The following is a 22,686-nucleotide window of genomic DNA, read 5'->3' as shown; positions in this document are numbered from 1 at the left end:
TAAATTTTATGAAAATCGTGATTATGCGGAGTACCACGATGTTAGTAAGAAAACGTTTCTTTCAAATACATCAATCTTATTTAAATAAATTTTTATACCTAAAACTTTTCGTTTAATTAAAATGTCAAATATTATCATACTAAACTAATTAACTTGCTAATTTCTCAATTTTATGCAAGTTTTCTATTATATTAGTAGTTTTAACTGAACTTCTATAATTTTTTCTGAATAAGGCCGTTAATACAGAATTATAGTTCGAATAAAAAATCTGTGAAGACGACTCTTTATACCAATTAAATTTGAAATTCTGGCTATACGGAAACTTGAAAAAAACAATTTTAAAATCAGTACACTAAAAAAAATCCTTTTTCGTTATTGATTCACCTGATATTCATATTCTTAATAGTCATTCTAATGCATTTTAAGCCACCTCAAAACGATTTGAAGTGCGCATAAACTGATGCAAATTAACCGCACTTTATGTAGATTAATTTTGCCTCATTTTAAGAGTTAAGATTTATATCATTTTCTACTTGTTGGTACTCTTCTGCTATATAAACATAAAAAGGCTCTAAAATGCCTTTCTGAATTTAAACTGCAGGCAACTCAACTTAACGAGCTGACCAAATAATAAAATGCGAAGTTCATTAGATATTTTATGAGGCAATATAAAAAATACCCGTTTATTGAGCATTTAAATATTTAAATAGGCTTAAAATTAAAACATAAAGCTAAATAACAATAAAGGTTAGATATATATAAGCAACTCATTTAATATGCTTTGTGATATGCTATGTTACACTGCAAAGTCGTTAAAAGCAACATCTGTTATAAATAGCAAAGAGCATACTTTATAAAAAATTAAATAATGTGAAAACAATTGGATAAGAAATATAAAAAGTAATATTTATTACAAATAAATGAAAATTTATATATTTGAAAATATTTGGGAAATTTCAATTAAGTTTTTTAATCGAATATAGATCTTAAAGTCACAATGCTATATCCTTTCATATTAATAATAATAATCATAAGTAAAACTAATAAATTCAAAAATTTTTTGTTATAAATATAACCTAAATAAATATATACTTTCAGTTGTGTGTGCGAAAACTTGATATTTATCCATCGAAGTTAATTAAAAAAGTTATACCAAAAATCAATAAAAAAAATTCAGTATTAATGAACGCTTACAAATTTATCCTGAAGGAGGAGGTAAGTTTACTACTGCACCTAATATTCTTACTTTACTTTATACCTAAAACAATAAGTGGAACTAAATTAAGTCAGATTACTATTAAGAGAATGAAACTATTTTAAATAGAAAGGGATAAATAGTAATAAAATTATCTTAAAGACTTTATTATAAATTAATTGCAAATTTTGACCACTTCAGTTAGTGTGAAACACTCATAATTTTTTTTTTTAAATACATTTTTTTAAAATATATTTTTAAAAATATTTTTTGTTCAGCCATAATATTTTTATTAGTGAATGTCAGGGCTTGAAGTTTAACACAAACTCACGTTTTAAACAGCTGAGCTAATGACATTAATGTCATATATATCCTAATATATATAAAGTTTAAATATCAAATAGTTTTCCACTGGTTTCTTCAAATTAATATAATCATAGAAATTATGCTTAACAGTGTCCTTAAATAATTCTTTAGATTTAACTAAATAAAATAATAACCATTTTTGATGTGATATCCTTTTCGTATCACTAACATCTACGAAAGGAAAACTTGATTTCATCTAACTATATTTCTATCTAACTATAAAATATCTGTTATTTGCAAAACTTATATTATATTCTTACTTATTATTGATTTTGATTTCATTGAACGTTATTTGTATTTGTATTATATTTTATTGATTTTTATTTCGTCGTCTAAAATATTTGTGAACTTACTGATGCTCTGCGGCGTTGAGTCTTCTGCATGGGACTAGAAATATGTAAACCCTTTCATGTTTGCAACTCTACTAGGATATTTCAAGTGGGAATATACACCATCCCTAATACTGGATTCACACGAGAGTTTTATTTGTAATTTTTACTGTCATCTCAAATTAGTCTTGATTTCGATTGCAAAACAAGTTAAAATCAAGATGATTTGTATGAGTATCAATATTTTTGCTTTTTGGTTTCAGATGTCAGTTTAAAATTTTTGACAACTACAATTATAATCAAAACTTTCGCGTAAATCCAGTATAAAGCCTGGTTTCTTTTATTTACACAAGTTGGCAGGCAGTTTTCAAAGCTATTTCTCCGGTTCATGTTTTATCAAGAATATAGGAATACAACTCTTTAACTTACAAGGCAGCTATTCCAAAGTAATTCTAATTTGGATTCCCGTCAATAGGAATATAGTGGAAAAATATACTTTATTATATTTAAGTGAAATTTAGTGGCTCTTCGATAGAACCTCCTGTATCAATTCCTGTTCCTGCTGATCACAAATGAGTATTGGTTATGATCACTTTTTACAACAGTACAACAAGTATTATTTTTATCTGACTTTAATAGCCAGGTCTACAATGGCTTACAAATCTAAATGTCAAATTTATGCTTTACTCACAAAAATAAAATTTGTTAGTATATTATTAGTATTTACAGAACACTTGGCTACATGGTGATATAAAACAAGACTAGGTCTGCTATTCGAAACTACTATGTGTCGTATTCGTCAGCGCTGGTGAAGGAGACATCAGATATCTATTGTATCACTGTCCACGCTTATACTAGTGATATTCTTCGGATATAAATAATCATTAAGTACACTTGAATGATATTTTAAAATATACAAACCATGCTAATTATTAATGATAATTAAAAATATTTTGAATGGGTTATAAATATACACAAATTAAAGAAAAATATACGAAAAAAACTAGCATAAAACTTCTCTGCACATTGCCGATATCGAAAATCCTAAAAAGTAATAAATGGTGGTTAAAATAGTAAATTTAAAGATCACTACTGGAAATTTAAACTTTTTAAATTAACAAATAAATAATCATTTATATTGTTTATAATGATTTATAGTCTAGCCTGTAACTAGGATTACACAGATGCCAGGTTTAACATATGAACGCGCCTTTCTCTAACGCTTTCCCGATTAACTCTAAAAAAAATCGTTCGTATACTTGACATCTTAATATACCCACCTATTTTTAATGCTTGTAAACTTCTATCCCAAATTCAGAGAACCTCTGGAGTTCTAAACAACTTCAAATTCATATTTTATTATAGACTGCATTTTTTCAAAACAGTTCATAAAACTGTTAAATATACAGTAGGTAATTACAAAGTTTATTTATTTATAAAAATTTAATGCAATTTGATATTAGAATTTAAAATAAAAATATTGACACCAATTTTCTATTAATAAACTTTGGCGAAACTTAAGTAACATCCTATGTATACAGCCGTAAATTAAGCTACAAAGTTTTTGTTCACATACTCGTATAAGTTAATATAACATAGCACACCAGAGGAATATATAATTATTGTTACTTCCGTGCCATACACTAATACTGAATGTTTAGTTAAGCAAGTTTTTACATTAACCTGAACGTGCTTAATTTCATTCCAGAAATATTGGCCAAATATATTTCCTGAAGTAATATTACTGGATTATCTCTTCAGCGGAGATCGTCAAGTACCGAGTGAAATGGCTGTATTAACGATATCATGTTTACTTGATTTACAAGAAGATTTTCGAATGGCTGTGAAAAGAGCATTTCTGCGTTATTTATTAAAGTAAGATAAAAACTAGAATAAAAGTTAATATTATTAATTTATTAAATATTTTTTAAAGATGTTTTTTTTTCGAACAGTAGTAAAATACAACAACAAAAATTTTATTTTTATATTATTTTAATTAATTGAATTTTTAGCTGACCATACAGCTGTTTCGAGTATTGCCAAATACCCATCAGCAGTGGTCTTAGAAATAATTCTTGTATTTAATTATTCGTAAATAATTATTTTTTGAGACTGCAAGTACCAGGAATCGAACTCGGGTCCTGCCAAATGTGAAGCTCAGAATCAGCGCGTCTTAACCAACTGATCCAAAGCCGTACTTGACTTTTTTGTTCGCAAATTTTTCTGGAGTTTCTGTTACTATTACTATGAAAGTTTTTTATTAACAATTTTACTTGCTGTGTTTATATTAGAACAAAATCATAAACCAGCTGTAGAATAATTGAATTAATTAATTAATTATAATTTTATTTTCAATTGTTAAATTTCAATACTATTCTGTTCGTAAATATTTTTTAAAAATTATAATTATATTAAAATGTATTATATTACCTATTGCTTCATATTCATTCTAATATTTTTCCCATTTAATTGTAAATCCAGATCACCGTTGGAACGTAGGCGCTTACAGTTAGAGCCTGAACCACCAGATTTTCCAACGATGACGATTCGTGCCCCTGTACCATGGAAAAGCTCTATTTATATAGCCCGTAGCCGATTAAATCAACATCTAATGATAACTCACCCAGTATTAATTGCACTTAATATCATATGGCATGAAATGTAAGCTTAATAATATGTTTTATTTAATAAATTCTATACAATTTTGCAATTTAACGAAACTAGCAATCCCCCCTTATGAAGTTATTCTATTTTAGTTTGTCTTATTTTACTTACACTGTAAATACCGGCACTTTGTCAATGCTACTGTTGTCATTATACTAAATAAATTTGAGCAATATTTTTTTAGTTATAACGATATGTTTGTTCTGAATCTAAGTCACTTATTTTGCCAAGAAACGTCTTTTCCAACTGACGAAATACAACGGTATATAGGTTCTCGTTGTGCCGATATAAGAGAAGTAGATATATTAATGTTATTAGTTAAGATTTATATATAAATGCTGTTACTTAATTCAAGGTGCTAGTAAACGATTGGTTACCACGTTGTGCTGATATGATAGATGTTATGCGAAAGTTTTGGAAGGATATGGTTCCTTTAAATGTTAAATTTGAAGGTCGTATAGGTATATTTTACAATTGTATTCATGCGTATATGTCGCGCCAATTAGAAGGATTGATCACACGTAATGTTACACATTTATACAAGATATTGCTGTATTACACGGTAAGCAATAATGACTGTTGTTAAAAAATATTTATTTTAATTACTTTTAATTTTAAGGATGGTAATGATATCGAAAAATATAATATGTATGATCGCAAACTACGCCGTAAACCACTCATGACTTTAATTGCGTCAGTTGTTGGTGCTCACTTTATAAAACCCGAGAAGTCAGAGGATCACAGCGGCACATCTATATACCAATATGATCCTGATGATGATGCAAACCTGTTCTATGTGCGGCCAAGCCTTGGTGCTCTGGAACCGGTAATTTTTAAAAATTTTATTTATTAATATGACACCAAAACTAGTGTGTCCACATGTCTACGGTTGATGAAATACATTTATATATAAGATATAGTATACAAAATGCTGCAAAATAGCACACAGTTGCACTTTTATTTTACTTACTAAGTAAGCAATTAAATGATATGCAATTTTGTTAATTAAATAAATATTATTTATTATGAAAGGTGACCGAATTGGATAAGTTATCAGAGTTTCTGTTGGAAAATACGAGTAGATTGTACATATATCCTTGCATGGATGCACTTCCTGACTTATTTGTTGAACTATTTAAAACAATTTTGAAAGTTGGATATGATATACCACGTTTGGAATATGTAATGTCGGAAAGTAAGTAAAATCGATTATTTTCGCAATAGTTGTAGTGAACATTTTATTCATAGTAATTAGATAAATTCGTTTGCTTATATTAAAATTATAAAAAATGTACTGAATTACCACATTCAACTAACAACACACACCACTTGAAAAAAATTAACAAAAGCGACGTATGCAATATATCCAAGGGACTAATAAAATCTTGTTACAACTATATATTGTTCTTTAAGTTGACAATATAATGCAAAAATAACTATTATATCAAAAATAAAATATAGATAAAATTGTTTATCGCGAATCAGGGCAGTTGAAGGGTCCATTTGGATAATAACGGGGCGAAATTAAAATTAATGGAGTGACATATTGATTGAGACCAAGACAGGAAATGAGTTGTCGTGACGATGATAATGATGATCATGATTAAATAAATCCACTTTTTAAAGGAATTGTACACAATTGTTAAAGCATTGTAAAATAATCTGAAGTGTGTAAAGTAATAAAATATAACTGTTTGAGATTTGACACAACAACCAGGCGATATGGCATCACCGATTTAGTAGTTTTTGACAGAAGCAGGAAAACTGGAAAACAACTGAAGAATAAAGCTAATAGATATATAGATATATAGATAGATTACGGTCTATCTAGTACTAATAGGTGTATGTCAGCTCAAGACTAATATATAATTCAAATATATCCTAATAACAAGATATTAAACTATTTTGATATATATTGAATCAGGAAGAGGTGCTTGAGAACTGTTGGATTATATGTATACAAACATAAAATGAAAATATACAATTGTTCTTGAATTAATTAATCACTAATTATAATTAATTAATTTTTTAATGAGAGCACAACAATCTTATTAATATTTAGATATCAAATAAATTATTTCTATTATTTTTCGGTTTATAATCCAAAAATCTCCTCGAAATAAATATTTGATTACGAGCACTTTTATTGATGTTTTTGCCAATAATTATTAATATTTAATTTATGTAATTTTATTTATATCATCTATGTTGTATGTAATGTAGATATTACATATCAATAAAATTCGTAATTATTTAGTTTTAATTTTCATTACAGAATGAAAAACATATACATAAATACATTCATGAAATTGTATGTATATATATATACTGTATGAGTATATATCATACAGTATATATATACATAAAATTTCATGCATGTATTTATTTTTTACATATAATTTTTCATTCGTTATTACTTTCTCTTTTAAATGCCAATACATTTTGACATTTTTATTTCCGCGTTATTTGCTATGAGTTTCCTTTTTATGTTAATTAATTTTTTCTGACTATGTGTACTGACTATACTTTTTTTGTAATTTCCTTTATATTATTCGGAAAATTAAAATTATTGTATTGCATTTTCATTTTATTTTCAAAAAATATAAAAAAAAAAGTATTAAATTTTTATTGTTTTAATTTCCAGAACCTGAAACATATGGCACGTTGAACTGTGTACCTGATAATCATGTTGATATGGAGATTCTTTACAATAATGTTAGAACGATAGTTCGAAATAATATGCGCGGTCCAAAAGTTTATCTTATGCCAATTTACAAGTATTACTATCCACTGTTTAATAATATGCTCTATGAGATGACTGAAAAACTTTTTACACAAACCTTTGTACCAGATTTAAAGGTAAATAATAAATAATGTTTACAATATAACTAAATTCATAAAAATCAGATTTACTATATCTGATAATTACATAATTATTAAAAGTAATTTTAAGAAAGTAATATTCAGTATATTTTTTGATTTTTAATCTACAGTAACTATTTTTTAAAATTACAAAATATGATAACAATAAGAACTGTTGTTAGTGTGTTGATTTATTTTTCCCTGGAGAACTTTAGTAACTTTCTTCACTTCAGCTAGATTATAATGGGTGAGCTTCGAATACTACTTATAAATTGTGACCGTGTTAATACTGGTAGATTAATTGCAGTTTTTTCATGCAACACATTATTTTAGCAGTTATTATCGAAGTTGTGATACCAAAAGGAATAGGTATTTAGAAGGGTGTGTTTTAGCTCTTTTTCGTACTGCTTAACGGTTAAAGTGTATACTCTAACTTGACTTTACTATTTTCTAAGCTAGCTTCTTGCTAAGAATGTGGTTTAAAAATGGCTGCTCACACTCACTGCAATCAACCAATTAACATGTTTTAAAGATATATAATAAAATATAAATTTAAGATTATGTGTATGAACAAATCTGCCAAAATGTTAATTATCATTTCTGTCACTTTGGCTTCTACAGTTTTATATTAAAACTCACCATTTTAAATTTGACAAAATTTAAAATTGACAAAAATGTTAAAAAATTTATTATACAAACGTTTGTTAATATAATTATTTAGTTAATTTAAAGCGAATTAATTTTCTGATCTCTTATCTCAATTTTAGTATAATTAAAATGCTTAAAAAGTCTACATTTCGAAATAAATAACGGAAATATGTAGGCAGTATTTCATTCACTTATGAATGAAGGATAATCATTTCAGGAGTAAAAATTTATGTACCTTCTATTTCTTAGTAAAAATTTTGCTGCGGGTAAAATTATTTTAATTATTTTATTTTGATTTGATTAAAAGCAATGATGTGGAGAATTAACATTAAATTTCATTACGCAACTACATGAGACTGACAGGCAGTTAAATATAAAATCTGATAGACACAAAATTGAAAATAAGCAGACAGACAGGAAATTATACGCGAACACACATGTACCTCAAAAAATAAAGGCAATAGTATCTGATTGACTGATGCAACGTTGAAGCAATTGCCTTGCTAGTACCCTTCAAGTATGACATAAACGCGGTTAATTGTAATATAATATTAGTAGCTAATAGGTCGGTCTGCAATTTTTCATATTTTTTATTTAATACGAAACGAATAAGCTCAAAGACATAAAATAATTTACTTTTTATCATACTTGTATCTGTCATCATTTTTCTTAGAAATAATATCAAATATGGCAGATACCTTTGATATAATATATTTATAATATATATTATAATATATATTAATATTATAATATATATATAATATATATTAGAAAGCATATACATATATAAAAAATAGTATAGTGCAGTTAATTCATAATATAAATATAAAATATAACTCTGATCAAGTTTACTTTATATAACCTAACAAAAAAAAAATAGAAAATAATCGATTACGAATATGAAAATCAATAAAAAAATTTAAGCGCTTAGTAACATTGAATTTAATAATAAAAATAATAATAGAATCACTAATTTAACTAATGTCTTACATTTAATTTTTTGGCTTCAAAATGTTGTTCTGTTATTTTCTTGAAGCTTACTTCGCTTAAGTTATCTTCTTTTTTCTGGTACTAGACTGGCAGTTCGTTTCTTGTTTATTGTTATATATACTATATCAGAACTATGATTAAAAATTTAAAATCGTAATTCTGATAACGAAAGTCGAAAACTAAGTAACACAGTTCACACTTAAAGTATCATGCAAATAGCGTATTCCGTGGAAGATCGCTTTTGCCTGGACAATGATATATAAGTACAATATAAACTGTACAAATCTGATATATATTTGTTTTTATATTTTAGTTCTAATATTAATTAGAAATTCTGATATTAAAGCGATAGAAACATTGAAAAAACTTGTAAATTTTTTAACCAACCATCAAAAATAAATGATAGAGTAGTTAGTTTTAGTTCTTGAGCAGAATGATTAATATTACTTCTATATTGTTGCAATATTACTTTCAAAACACGAGCATACATATTTAAATACATATAACTATGTATATAAATGATAATATATAATATAATATATAATGTATCTAACTTTTATTATAATGAATTTAATGAATTAAAAAAAATTAAAAAAAAAGAAATGGCAGATCTTTGGCATCATTCTCTACTTGTTGTAGTGAAGATCCCTCTTGAAACAATCCAGATTAAAGCTACTGCATCTTACAGTTGATATCTTGTTTAAATATTTATTCACTAGATCAAATCACAAAAATTGTGTGAAACCAACATAAATTAAAATTTAGTTAATATAATTATTATAAGAAGCAAAATCACAACATGACCTATTCCATTAAGAATAAGCTTATCTATAAGCTATTCTAAACATATTAGGATTATTAATAAAGTTAACAATTTTAGTTTAAGTTGCGATACTTTGTTCGGTTAATAAAAGCCCTTTTTCTGTCAATTGCAAATATGACCAGATAAGACTGTCGAATGTTTCATTCTGCATTTCACAGAATCTGAAATGTTATTAGAAACAGTTCAGATGCCAGCGATCAATCTGTTTTACATCTATATTGACTGGGAAAGCAATTTTGTTAACTAAATGAAGTCTGTGGATTTCCTCAGGACTGTGGGATCAAATCATTATGAACTTAATTATGATGTCAACTCGCTTTTCTTTGTAAAACTTGCATTTACAAAGAAAATGTTTAATTTATTAGTTTTTTGAACAACTCTCCAAACTTTAAATTATGATGCAAATCTACTTATTTAATCACATTAAATAAGCCTGTATATTATTATCCTTTTACTGCTTTACTATCGGTGTTTGTATTACTTATTTATATTTTATATTTTATTTTGCGTTTATATTAATATTATTAATTTTTATTTATTGTACATAGTTATTGCACATATACATATTTTTTTTGTTGATTTTAATTATCAATTTCTTTTTTCTAGAATATTACAGATTTTATGGCAAAACTTTACCAAATTGAGGTCACAGTTTACTATTTGAGAGACTTTATACCACTAAATCTATTTATGCTTGACAATCGTCATGTTAAAGAATCTATTAGAATGATGGTTAAGAAAATATATAGTTTCGTGATAAATTATTACAAAGCAATCAACTTAAACCAAAATCGAGCGTAAGTTAATAATATTATTTATTATAATTATAGTATTTATTTTAAAAAAACTTAAATACATATTTAATATTTTTATTAAAACAAATTATAGCATATGTGATGCTCTTGAAGAAATGTCTATGAAAGCAGGTGAACGTCCAGAAGAAACTGCGGAAGTTGTAGCGCTACAAAACTATTTAGCTGAATGTCGTGAGGAACGTATATTCGCTATTAAAGATGATCTTAAAACCGTCGTGCAACGCGTAATTTTTCTTTTGACACATTCGACTTTAAACAGTAAGTAACACATGTTATTTCAATTCGAGAATGATGTACAATTTATTAAAAATAATACATAAACTTTTGATCAGGATCATTGTCATAGAATTTTCGTACTTATAATAAAATAGATAGATTGATTTTGAAGGAGTTGGGAAGTATAATACCACGTCACTGCATCCTTTGAGGATTATTTTGACAAACCTACTTTAATTCCATAGCCGCGTAGCAGTTGAAAATGTCAGTATGTCCCTTGAAGTGATATTGCCTATTTCCGTTATAGGTGGATAAGCAATTGATAAGTACCAATGTCTGAATCTGACAAGACTATCACAGTGACATAAAATGTGTTTGGCACAGTCTGCAGCTATCATCCCTTGTAATAGCTAGATTCGATAAATGTTTTTTGACTCCGCAATGTCTAGTAAGAAACCCTGTGACAACCCTGACATGGTTTCTATAGCTTATTTGCAGGCAATTGCATCATCCTAATCAGTCTGAGCTGCTTTTTTCAGCCATTTATTAATTTTAAGTTTGAAAAAGCTCCATGAAAGACCACAGTATGATTTTGGCCCAATACAATATAAGGACGCCCCTTTTCTGGTTAATTCGTGTCCCTCAAATACGCTGTCTCCTGAGCTCCATATTAAGTGAACCCTATTTCTTTCAGCAAGATCTTTGAGAAGTTGAAGGCATTCCCACAGTAGTTTTGAATTCACTCGACGTGAGTAAAGTGCTAGATGTGCTAATTTGCTTTTAGAGAATATATATATATTTTTTCTCGTGGTGGATGTCCCTTTACATTTCTTTAGACATAGTTCAATTGCGTGTATTTTGGCCTAAAACACTGAGTTTTCTTGACTTATACTTGCACATATAATAAAGTATACACAATACATATATTCAGACACCTTCTCAAATCAAATCAACACATGTCACTGTCTTCAACACACTTTAGGTACTTGCAGCATTTCCATACATTGTCATAATTCAAAGATTTACAATAATACAGACAAATTCTAATTAATGTTCTAACCTCAGCGTTGCTAAATATGCAAACAATATTAAAATTTATTTCGAAACCTCAAATTCACCAATATTTCATTGTTTATTCCTTAATACCAAACAGAGGACGAGATTCATTTGAATTCACGCACATTTGTTTTGCCCGGCGAGCTAGAGGAAGTTTTGGATTTGAGTGCAGCGCGTTTGCTTGTGGTGCGTGATAAACTCGAAATGGCATTACGGTAAGTTTTGTCATAAAATTTTGGTAACGTGCAATGATTTCGGCTCCTGTGTATCCGCCATGTGCCATCAAATATAGCAATTCTATTTTCCATCAAATAAACGAATTCTCATATACATTGCTCCTTATACACACATACATGACTCCTTCATCTTTGAGCTACAATTTAATCCACGTATTTTTACTTTCAGCGAAAAGCGTAAGCTGTTTGAAAAACTGCTTGCATATGAAAAACGACGCATGGATGGTTTCCGTTTGAAGGAAATACGAGAATCTTTCACACTAGACGAATTGAAGGAACGCGTTGATACTGCGGATGAGTTGTTCGAATTGATTGAGGTAATTTTTAGAAAATTAGTTATATACTAAGTATTGTTATGAAAATAGAAAAATAAGTAAAGAGGAAGAAGTTAAGAACTTGTTCTGCTGTTAACTTTGATTTTGAGTAGTTTGTGTAACTTGAGTAGTTTTCGGAAGATTATGTTGAAGTTATTCGAGGGAAACAAAGTTATTTAGTTTGCTTTTCCCCCTTCTTATTTCATTATGCGTTATAATTTGAAGTAAGCTCTAAAAAGGATTAAAAGATTTCAATAAAAATGATTAAATATTTGTTAAATATTTTGTCAAATTAATTAAACTGAACATTTATTTAGCAGAGATTGTTCATTTTGTTGTTAAAGAAGTTTTTATAATAGATTGACGATAGATCTAAGACAACCAATAAAAATTAAGCGAATGTGGAATTCTTTTAAAACAACAAGAATATGGTCATTCAGTATTGATTCTGCTTGCTTCTAACAAACAAAACTCATGTTAAAACGATATAAATGTAATATCATGCTCACAATATATGATTACAAGAATTATATTAAGTTAATCTTTATTTTTATAATTTACACCATTTTCATTAGATATTCAAGATTAATTTTAACGTTTCTTTTGTTTTAATTATTACGCGGGTTAATATAAATTTTGAAGAAATTTTAGTTAAATAATAAGTGATAATAAGTAATCTTTTACTGTTTAGTATTTACTATTGGATAGCTCTAGATTTTTCATTTTCAATTACTCATTTATACGATATTAAGACATTTGCAGTATTGCATAGAAAACTAATAACCTTTTCAAAGAAAACCCTGTTTAGGCTTAGCAATTCCTTTGTGGTAATCCGGTATCGCAATCTTTATAATGTAATATAATTCCGTCGACTTAATTTGGAGAACTACTGTTCTCCAAGTATTGTAGACGCCACTCATAACAAAACACAAAAATACGAATTATGGAACTCGATTAATTTAACATAATTTCTTATAATTTAATTTCATATTCTTAAAAAAATATATCGTCTTATTAAGAATAATATAATAAAGAAAGTAATTTGAAAAAATACTTGCCATTAATATATGTGAACATTATTATTAATAAATATTATTAGCTAAAACAAATAATAAGTATAATTTTTGTTTATTTATTCATATATTCTGCACTTTTTAGAAATTCAGTCGTGAAGCCAAAGCTATTAATACTGAAGAAATGCTTCTACAAATTGATGTATCCCCATTCCCGCTGTTAACTGAAATAATTGAGAAAATGGAACCTATAGAAAAATTATGGAAAACAGCCTATGAATTTGAAAAAGATTATGTATTATGGTAAGTACTCAAATAGGTTTCTATTTAAATTGAACCGAACTAAATTGAACCAAATTTCAATTAAATGAATTAATTTAATAAAATTATTTTAAACTAAAAATAATGAAATTAATAAGTTCGAAAAATAAATAGCTTTTAAACCATATTAACTTTAATAGGATGAACGGTCCATTTGTGTGTTTGGATGCTGATGTTATACAAGATGAAGTTGAGAATATGTACAAGGTAATACTTTATAATTCGTTTTGTACATAATAAGATTAATTTTTTTAATTTTTAATACATTTGCAGATAATATACAAATTAACGCGTCAATTTGCCCAAAATCCAACAGCAAAACGAGTTGCGGAGACTATGCGCTTAAAAATCGAAAGATTCCGTGTTTACCTGCCAGTACTTGATGCAATTTGTCGTAGTGGCTTATTGCCACGACATTGGCAACAAATTTCCAATTTTTTGGGAAGAGAAGTAAATCCCACGCTTTATCCAACACTTGCAGATATGATAAGTGTCAATATAATGAGTATATTGCCACAACTAGAAGAAGTCTCCAATGCAGCTGGCAAAGAATTTGAACTTAACAGCACATTAGATAATATGCAAAAAGACTGGACAGATGTTATGTTTGAAGTTGTGCAATATCGTGACTCTGATACAAATATACTATCTGCTCTAGATGACATACAGACTCAATTGGATGATCATATAATGCGCACACAAGCAATGAAACGTTCACCATTCATTGTTGCATTGGGAAGCAAAGCTGATGATTGGGAAGAACGTTTACTATTAATACAGAATATTCTTGATCAATGGACACAAGTCCAAGTGACTTGGATGTATTTGGAACCAATTTTCAGTTCAGAAGATATTATGAGGCAAATGCCAACAGAGGGTCGCAACTTTAAAGCTGTAAATATATGTCAAGAAACTTATTAACTATTATTCAAAATAATTATATATTTTCATATAAAATTATATGTCTTTTTTCTGAAAGGTTGATAAATTATGGCGAAAAATTATGAAATATGCATGTCAAGATTTGCATGTTATGGCAGCTACAGAATATCCTAATATGCTAGAGTTGTTGACAAAAGCGGTAGCTGATTTAGAAACTGTAACAAAAGGTTTGAATACTTATTTGGAACAAAAGCGTTTATTCTTTGCAAGATTCTTTTTCTTGTCTAATGATGAATTACTGGAAATTTTATCGGAGACAAAAGATCCACAACGTGTACAACCACATTTGAAGAAATGTTTCGAAGGAGTAAGTAAACAAATTTTATAAAATATTATATGATATGTAGGGTCGTTTTAAATGCATTTATTTTGAGAAGTGGATTTTTGAACTAAGAGACTAACAAATTTGTTTGGGCGAAGGAAAACCATTTAATATGATCGATTTAGTTAATTGAAGCAGCTAAAGTTAACTCAATGGTTAACATATTTTTGTACGCAAATAGAGTTAAAAATTATAGTAATTCAAAAACCTTGTTTTTTAATACTTCTGATATTTTTGCTAAAAATCTTATTTATTCAAAATAATTTTAAAAAAAATTTATTTGTCTTTTGTACATCAACAAAAACAAATTATTTAACAAATTATTATTATCAACAAATTATTTTATCAACTAATTTTTCTATTATCCGTTTTCTTACAACTTACTTCTTAGGCGAGATATTTTATTAGTATTTTATTATTTTAAAAAAACCTTTATTAAAATCAAAAAATAGTAAATAATTTTTTACAACGTAACTTAAAGCTTTTTGAATTGTTTATATTATACAGATTGCTACTCTTACATTCGATGAGAATGGTATAATCACTGAACTGGTTTCCGAAGAAATGGAACGTGTTTCACTAGTGCGTAAAATTAATCCAGCCCTTGCTAATGTAAGTAAAATTGTTCCAAAAATTTATTACTTTATAATTTACTCAATAAATATTAAAGGTAACATTATATATTATATTTATATGTATATACATATTATTAATAATATTTTATTATTTATAATCGTAGGGTTTAGTGGAAATGTGGTTAAAAGAAGTCGAAGGTGCTATGTTGGACAGTGTTCTTAATCAATTAAAGAAAGCTTGGGAAGATTATTACCAAGGTGATCGTGTTGGATGGGTGACATCATGGCCTGGACAAGTCGTACAAGGTATATCATGTATGGCTTGGACTTACGAGGTAAATACTCGTATATAATATATAAAAATATGTAAATATCCTAAGATTCTAAGCTTTGATTTGTATTTCACAACTATCAGTACAAATTTAAAAGAAATATTTCAAACCTTTTTTAACAACCCAAATTTGGAAATGCCAAACGCTTTAATATTTTAGATAAATTTTCTGCAATATAAACTATCTACACTTTTTTTTTAATTTTGACAGGTAGAGGAAGCCATAGAAAAGAAGTCACTACCAGCATATGTTGTAAAAAGTACTGCACAAATTGGTGATCTCGTACGATTAGTGCGTTTAGATTTAAAGAGTGGACTTCGTATAACTGTTGAGGCTCTTATTGTTCTAGATGTACATGGTGTGTATATATAAAAGAACTTATATGCATTAAACCAATTCAATCAAATCTTACATGTTTTTTAGCTCGAGATGTTGTAAAGGCCATCAGTGACTTAAATGTATTATCAATACATGAATTTGATTGGATATCACAGCTCCGATATTATTGGCATGAAAATGAGAGTATGTAACTTTAGTTAACTTGATATAATAACACAATATAATGATTATATATAGTTTTTATTGTAACAATATATATCCAAATCGTTTTGTTCGATAGAGACTAAAAGAACACTAAATATACACTACTTTCGAGAAAAGATCGTTAAAAAGATCACTAACTTCGAGGAAAAGAATACAACGCGAACATTTTATAATGTACTTTTTATAGTATACTCTTCGTTTAGAGTTTTTAACAAATATACAAAACTACACTATGTTTTGTACTTTACTGTTTGTTTTCGCTCACTGATTTTAAACATTTTAGAGTAACTTATTTAATAAATTACTAATTTTAATTTGCTAATTACAGCATAAGCTGTCTTTTACAATATATAATCAAATTTAAACAATTACCTCTTAATATATTTTTCCAATTTAAATTGACCATAATAATTTTTCTAAGCTTTACTATATGTATAATATTATATATAACACTTCATATATATCTTTTGAAATTATTTAAATGTTTTGATGCGTTTTTTTTTAACATAGAAAAAGAAGAATACGTCTGTGTCAGTATGGTTGTAACAGATGTTAAATATGGTTTGGAATACCTTGGCAATTTACCGCGTTTGGTTGTTACTCCATTGACCGATCGTTGTTATAGGTAAATATTGAACAAATAAAAATATATGATATTTTAATATTTTAAATCGGAACAACACCTACGTAAATAGTCGTAATGCTTAAAATAAAAAATTTTATGGTAAGTGTTTGGAATTTACCTACATCACGCCTTTCCTACAAAATAAACAAGCAGAATTAAATCCATTAAAATTGAATTTTCAGAAATGCATGTTTATAGACATATTCGGCATAAATCTGCCGAATATAGTTAAAACCGAAAAATACAACACATAAAAACCTACAAAAATGGAAACCTTTTTAATGGCTTTTCAGATAATACTTTTCTTTTTTATTATTAAACAAATAAATCAATGTCTGACATTGCACAAACACTCAAGGCACGAAATGTGCAATGCACAGGATACAAGTATGAGTTCGTGTAAAAGGAAACTGAAACCGAAAAATGTTGGCAAAAATAAAACGGAAAAAAGAACAAATGTCATATATTTTTTGTTTTCAAATTTTAAAAAAATACAAATATATTTGCACAAGAGAAAAAAAATTAAAATGACGTCCACACTATAAATGCTTACTTTTAGGCTTTGAGCGGAATTATACCTTTTTGCCAATTTACTTGCTCCGTTTTATTGTGATTTCATTTGTTACAGATGCTTTTCTATTATTTTTGTTTATTTTGAATTAAAAATTTTTTTCTTTATAGAACTTTGATGGGTGCGCTAAAACTATGTTTAGGAGGTGCACCAGAGGGTCCAGCTGGCACTGGTAAAACCGAAACATGCAAAGATTTAGCCAAAGCCGTCGCTAAGAAATGCGTAGTTTTCAACTGTTCCGATGGCTTAGACTACAAGGCTTTAGGAAAGTTCTTTAAGGTAATTGAAAATAAAAAACCAATGGTTTTATACTTGATAATATTTTATATATTTGTCATATTATAAGCGTCAGTACGTTTTGTTTTGAATGTTTTAAATATTTTAATACTTATTTAAACTCGTCTTTGACGATATTTTAAGCGGCGCACTACCTTATAGCGATATCCATCATCAGCAAGTGCAGCTGATTCTTGTGGTTCTACCACAATTTGTGCTTCCTCCAGAGGTGCACTAGCAACTGGTGGTAGATACTCATTGGAAGGTAACTCATTGACATCACGACGTTGACGATATTTTACTCGACGTACTACCTTATAGCGATATCCATCATCAGCAAGTGCAGCTGATTCTTGTGGTTCTACCACAATTTGTGCTTCCTCAAGAGGTGCACTTGCAACTGGTGGTAGATATTCATTGGAAGGTAACTCATTGACATCACGACGTTGACGATATTTTACTCGACGTACAACCTTATAACGATAGCCATCATCAGCAAGTGCAGCTGATTCTTGTGGTTCTACCACAATTTGTGCTTCCTTAAGAGGTGCACTTGCAACTGGTGGTAGATATTCATTGGATGGTAGCTCATTGACATCACGACGTTGACGATATTTTACTCGACGTACAACCTTATAACGATATCCATCAACAGCAAGTGCAGCTGATTCTTGTGGTTCTACCACAATTTGTGCTTCCTCAAGAGGTGCACTTACAACTGGTGGTAGATATTCATTGGAAGGTAACTCATTGACATCGCGACGTTGACGATATTTTACTCGACGTACAACCTTATAACGATATCCATCATCAGCAAGTGCAGCTGATTCTTGTGGTTCTACCACAATTTGTGCTTCCTCAAGAGGTGCACTTGCAACTGGTGGTAGATATTCATTGGAAGGTAACTCATTGACATCGCGACGTTGACGATATTTTACGCGACGTACAACCTTATAACGATATCCATCATCAGCAAGTGCAGCTGATTCTTGTGGTTCTACCACAATTTGTGCTTCCTCAAGAGGTGCACTTACAACTGGTGGTAGATATTCATTGGAAGGTAACTCATTGACATCGCGACGTTGACGATATTTTACTCGACGTACAACCTTATAACGATATCCATCATCAGCAAGTGCAGCTGATTCTTGTGGTTCTACCACAATTTGTGCTTCCTCAAGAGGTGCACTTGCAACTGGTGGTAGATATTCATTGGAAGGTAACTCATTGACATCGCGACGTTGACGATATTTTACGCGACGTACAACCTTATAACGATATCCATCATCAGCAAGTGCAGCTGATTCTTGTGGTTCTAACACTATTTGTGCTTCCTCAACAGGAGCAACTGCAACTGGTGGTAGATATTCATTTGATGGTGTATCAATGGCAAAAGCCGTTGCTACAGCTAAGCACATTAATGCTGCTATAAGAAATTTCTGCAGTTTAATAGAAAACAAATTAATTATTACTTTAATTAAAAAACAAATTATTGTAAAAATAATGTGATTATTTATTAAAACCAACCATTTTTCTTCTCGATTTGTTAGCAACCTAACACAACTTAACTTCAGAAACAACAAGTTCAGAATAAATTCTCTTCATATTAATTTTTTATTTATAGTAAATTTTTGTGGAGTTCGGGTGAGAACGATTTTGTCTTACCCATATTCTCATTAATGAAAAGACAAGTTCATACTTATTCTTTTTTCATGTCTTTATCAGACTTTGTTTTATTTTTCAATATATATTGTATTTCTACTATGAATGGTTAGTTAACGAGTTAATTGAGTAGCTTCAATACTTCAAAGATTTCAGAACTTGATAGTAAAAATTGATTGGCCATTTCACCATTAATATTAATTAACTTTAGTTCAGTCTTAAAAATTAGTTTAGATTTTGTTTCTAACTTTTGTTTAGATTTTTATTTTTAACTTTTGTTTATTTTTTTCAAGAGAAAATCATGTTATCATGCTCTCTTTGGAGATGATAGATTCTATCAACAACATCGTTTACTTTTACCAACTTATGGTAACTCCAGCATATTACATTGCCAAAAACTGGGGTCATTAACCAATAAATTTGATATTTTATAAAAAAAAATTTTATTTTTGCAATTTTTATTTAAATTTTGTGCCAATAAATTTGTAAGAGTTTGAATTTTAAGTGGGAGCTGTCACATTTACTATCAACGCGTGGCAAATTTTGCATAATATTAATATTTAATATTTTAGTTGTTCTATGTGTTTTTATAATTGTAATTTATGCAAATTGCTTACAAATATTGAACGATCTTATAAGAAGGACCTTCATAATTAAGAGAAATATAAATATAATAATACTTTAATAATTGCAATTACAGTAAATGCGGCTCACAAAAAGATATGTACTCCAAAACATTTTTATTCAAATTAAAGACCTGAATATTATTTTAATTACTTTCATTATGATAAAATATTGAAAGTGAAATATACATATTTCGAATACAATTGGAAAAATAAATCGAATTTTATAAAACACCTAATTAATGAGTTCGGTTAATGCTAAACAGAGGATTCTTTGTTGTTTAATAAAAAAACTTCAAATAATTTAACTTTTTTATTTTTATTAATTTAATTATTAAACTCGAATTTAGTATAGATAATAAATGGTACTATCTATACCATATTATTGTTTCTTGATATGGAAAACAATCAAATAAAATCCATATTTATTAATATTATTGTTCATGGAACTGCTCATATCAATAAATTAATAATCATTTAATAAAAATGAAATGAAGGTATATTGCGTTAAAAAAATTAAAATTAATATTGATACAAATTTTTTTTAAACCTATTATAGTGTGCCAAAGGTATAGGCATTGTTGTGGAAAAAATATCAAATGCAATCTTTAAATTTTTTTTTAAGTTTTTTAACTTCTCGTAGTATAAATGTTATAAAAGAGCATCCAGATGCAATTCGCTTGTAGATTCTCATAAATTAAATATCATGTAAGCAACTACATTCGACCATATTGTTCGGTTTTGAAATTTATTTTCCTTTCGTTTGAAAATTCCTTTTATTTTTCATATTCTTTATTCATTTATTTATGCCTTTTTATTTATTCACTTTTGAAGGGATTGGCACAATCTGGCGCTTGGGCATGCTTCGATGAATTCAATCGAATCGAATTGGAAGTATTGTCTGTAGTAGCGCAGCAAATTTTAACCATACAACGGGCGATCGGAAGAAAAGTTGTGAAATTCTTCTTTGAAGATACAATGTTGCGTTTGGATCCAACTTGTTCCATATTCATAACCATGAATCCAGGGTAAGTACTATATGTGTATGTATAGAATGTATGTAAATGGGATGTTATTTGTGCGAGGATGCATATTAATTTCCTTTATGAATACGATTTGTTAAAACTAAGAAAAACTAGTAAATTCTAATGAATTTATGAAATTTTTTAAAATTCCTGTTTTTTGTTAGCAAACCAAGATAAGATGAACTATTTAATTAACACTTTTTCTTTTAAAATTCTTGAAACGACAAACTTCAATATACAAATCACAAATACATGTCTTTGTAGTTTAGTTAATAAAAAATTTTTTTTCTTAGTTAAAGACTCCTGTCTCCTGTCCTGTTTTTCTAGATGTTTTCATATTTTTTGTAAATAAATCTTACTTTTTTATGTTTTTTAGCTACACTCTTCTTCTTTTTGACAAAAGTTATCACAAACGCATTTATCACTAACGCATTTCTACAATCTATATGTGGCACATTAAAATACATATTTTTTCATATTGATGTCTATACAAAACAATGATCTTATATACATTTTTCCAGTATATATTTCCGTTTACAGTCATTTAAGTTTTGTATCTCATGGTCTTCGCATATTTTTCTGTACCCTTTCATTCATTTATCGAACTGTAGTGTACTTGGTTGCGTTTTACTGCGTTCTAACCATGGAGTATGCCTTAGACTTTGGTCGCATTTGCAATTCCCAGCAAAATTATTGTTGTTATTGGGTTATTTGAGATTTCTGAAACGAATATTTATGACTTTGAAATGCATGTAGAACATCTGTGACAAACATATTGAGTAGTATTATTAAAGCAAACAAAGTAACAGACTACTACTTGGCTTATTCTGTACATTTTTGCATGTTTTATCATTCTAGTAAAAGGAATGTAAACTCAATTTGTCATTATGTAGCAGCTTAAGGGGATTCCTTATATTTTTACAATTGAATTGTTATTTATGATAGCCCACTTCGGTTTTTGTGGTTGATTATGTGCAATACATAAGTAAATGCATGCTATAAAGATTTGTTAGGCATTTGTGACGAATTTCAAGCCATTTAAATGCACTTCTTAAAAATTGATTAGCAATTTAAGATTTAAAAATTGAATCTGTATTTGAAAACATACATGAGTAAGACAGTATAAGATAATAAATTAACTAAATGAATTTAAATTAAAAACTAAAGACTAACTTTAACGTATCAGGGGATATATATCAGGGGATACAGAGTTGTGATCACACAACTCTTACTATAAATTGCAGAAAGTTCATTACTCGTAAAATTGACTCTCAGTACAACGATACATATAATGTCAAAACCTTTCATTATTTTCATTGCAATTTATATACAAAATTTGTTT

At 28.1% G+C, this 22,686-nt stretch overlaps 3 protein-coding genes across 3 annotated transcripts; 2 read left to right on the top strand and 1 right to left on the bottom strand.

Moving 5' to 3' along the window:
* The first annotated feature begins 1,104 nt into the window (after positions 1-1,104).
* LOC119680225 (dynein heavy chain 3, axonemal-like) lies at positions 1,105-15,118 on the top strand. Its single transcript, XM_038092941.1, has 16 exons — positions 1,105-1,215; positions 3,599-3,765; positions 4,372-4,551; positions 4,739-4,850; positions 4,910-5,116; positions 5,174-5,380; positions 5,587-5,749; positions 7,199-7,413; positions 10,484-10,674; positions 10,766-10,950; positions 12,062-12,179; positions 12,370-12,517; positions 13,673-13,830; positions 13,989-14,055; positions 14,122-14,742; positions 14,828-15,118. The coding sequence occupies exons 1-16, from the start codon at positions 1,183-1,185 to the stop codon at positions 15,116-15,118; spliced, it is 3,063 nt and encodes a 1,020-aa protein (XP_037948869.1). The 5' UTR covers positions 1,105-1,182.
* On the top strand, positions 14,986-21,351 carry LOC119673357 (dynein heavy chain 3, axonemal-like). Its single transcript, XM_038084621.1, has 8 exons — positions 14,986-15,097; positions 15,620-15,724; positions 15,852-16,022; positions 16,230-16,377; positions 16,443-16,541; positions 17,073-17,187; positions 17,869-18,037; positions 21,154-21,351. The coding sequence occupies exons 2-8, from the start codon at positions 15,677-15,679 to the stop codon at positions 21,349-21,351; spliced, it is 948 nt and encodes a 315-aa protein (XP_037940549.1). The 5' UTR covers positions 14,986-15,097; positions 15,620-15,676.
* On the bottom strand, positions 18,151-19,452 carry LOC119673231. Its single transcript, XM_038084474.1, has one exon. It carries the CDS (start codon positions 19,450-19,452, stop codon positions 18,151-18,153), a length of 1,302 nt encoding a protein of 433 aa, XP_037940402.1.
* Positions 21,352-22,686: the final 1,335 nt, after the last annotated feature.

This window comes from Teleopsis dalmanni, chromosome 1, assembly GCF_002237135.1.
Source record: "Teleopsis dalmanni isolate 2A chromosome 1, ASM223713v2, whole genome shotgun sequence".
Lineage (NCBI taxonomy): Eukaryota > Metazoa > Arthropoda > Insecta > Diptera > Diopsidae > Teleopsis > Teleopsis dalmanni.
The sequence above is the reverse complement of the archived record's forward strand: the minus strand, read 5'-3'. Positions and strand labels throughout refer to the sequence as shown.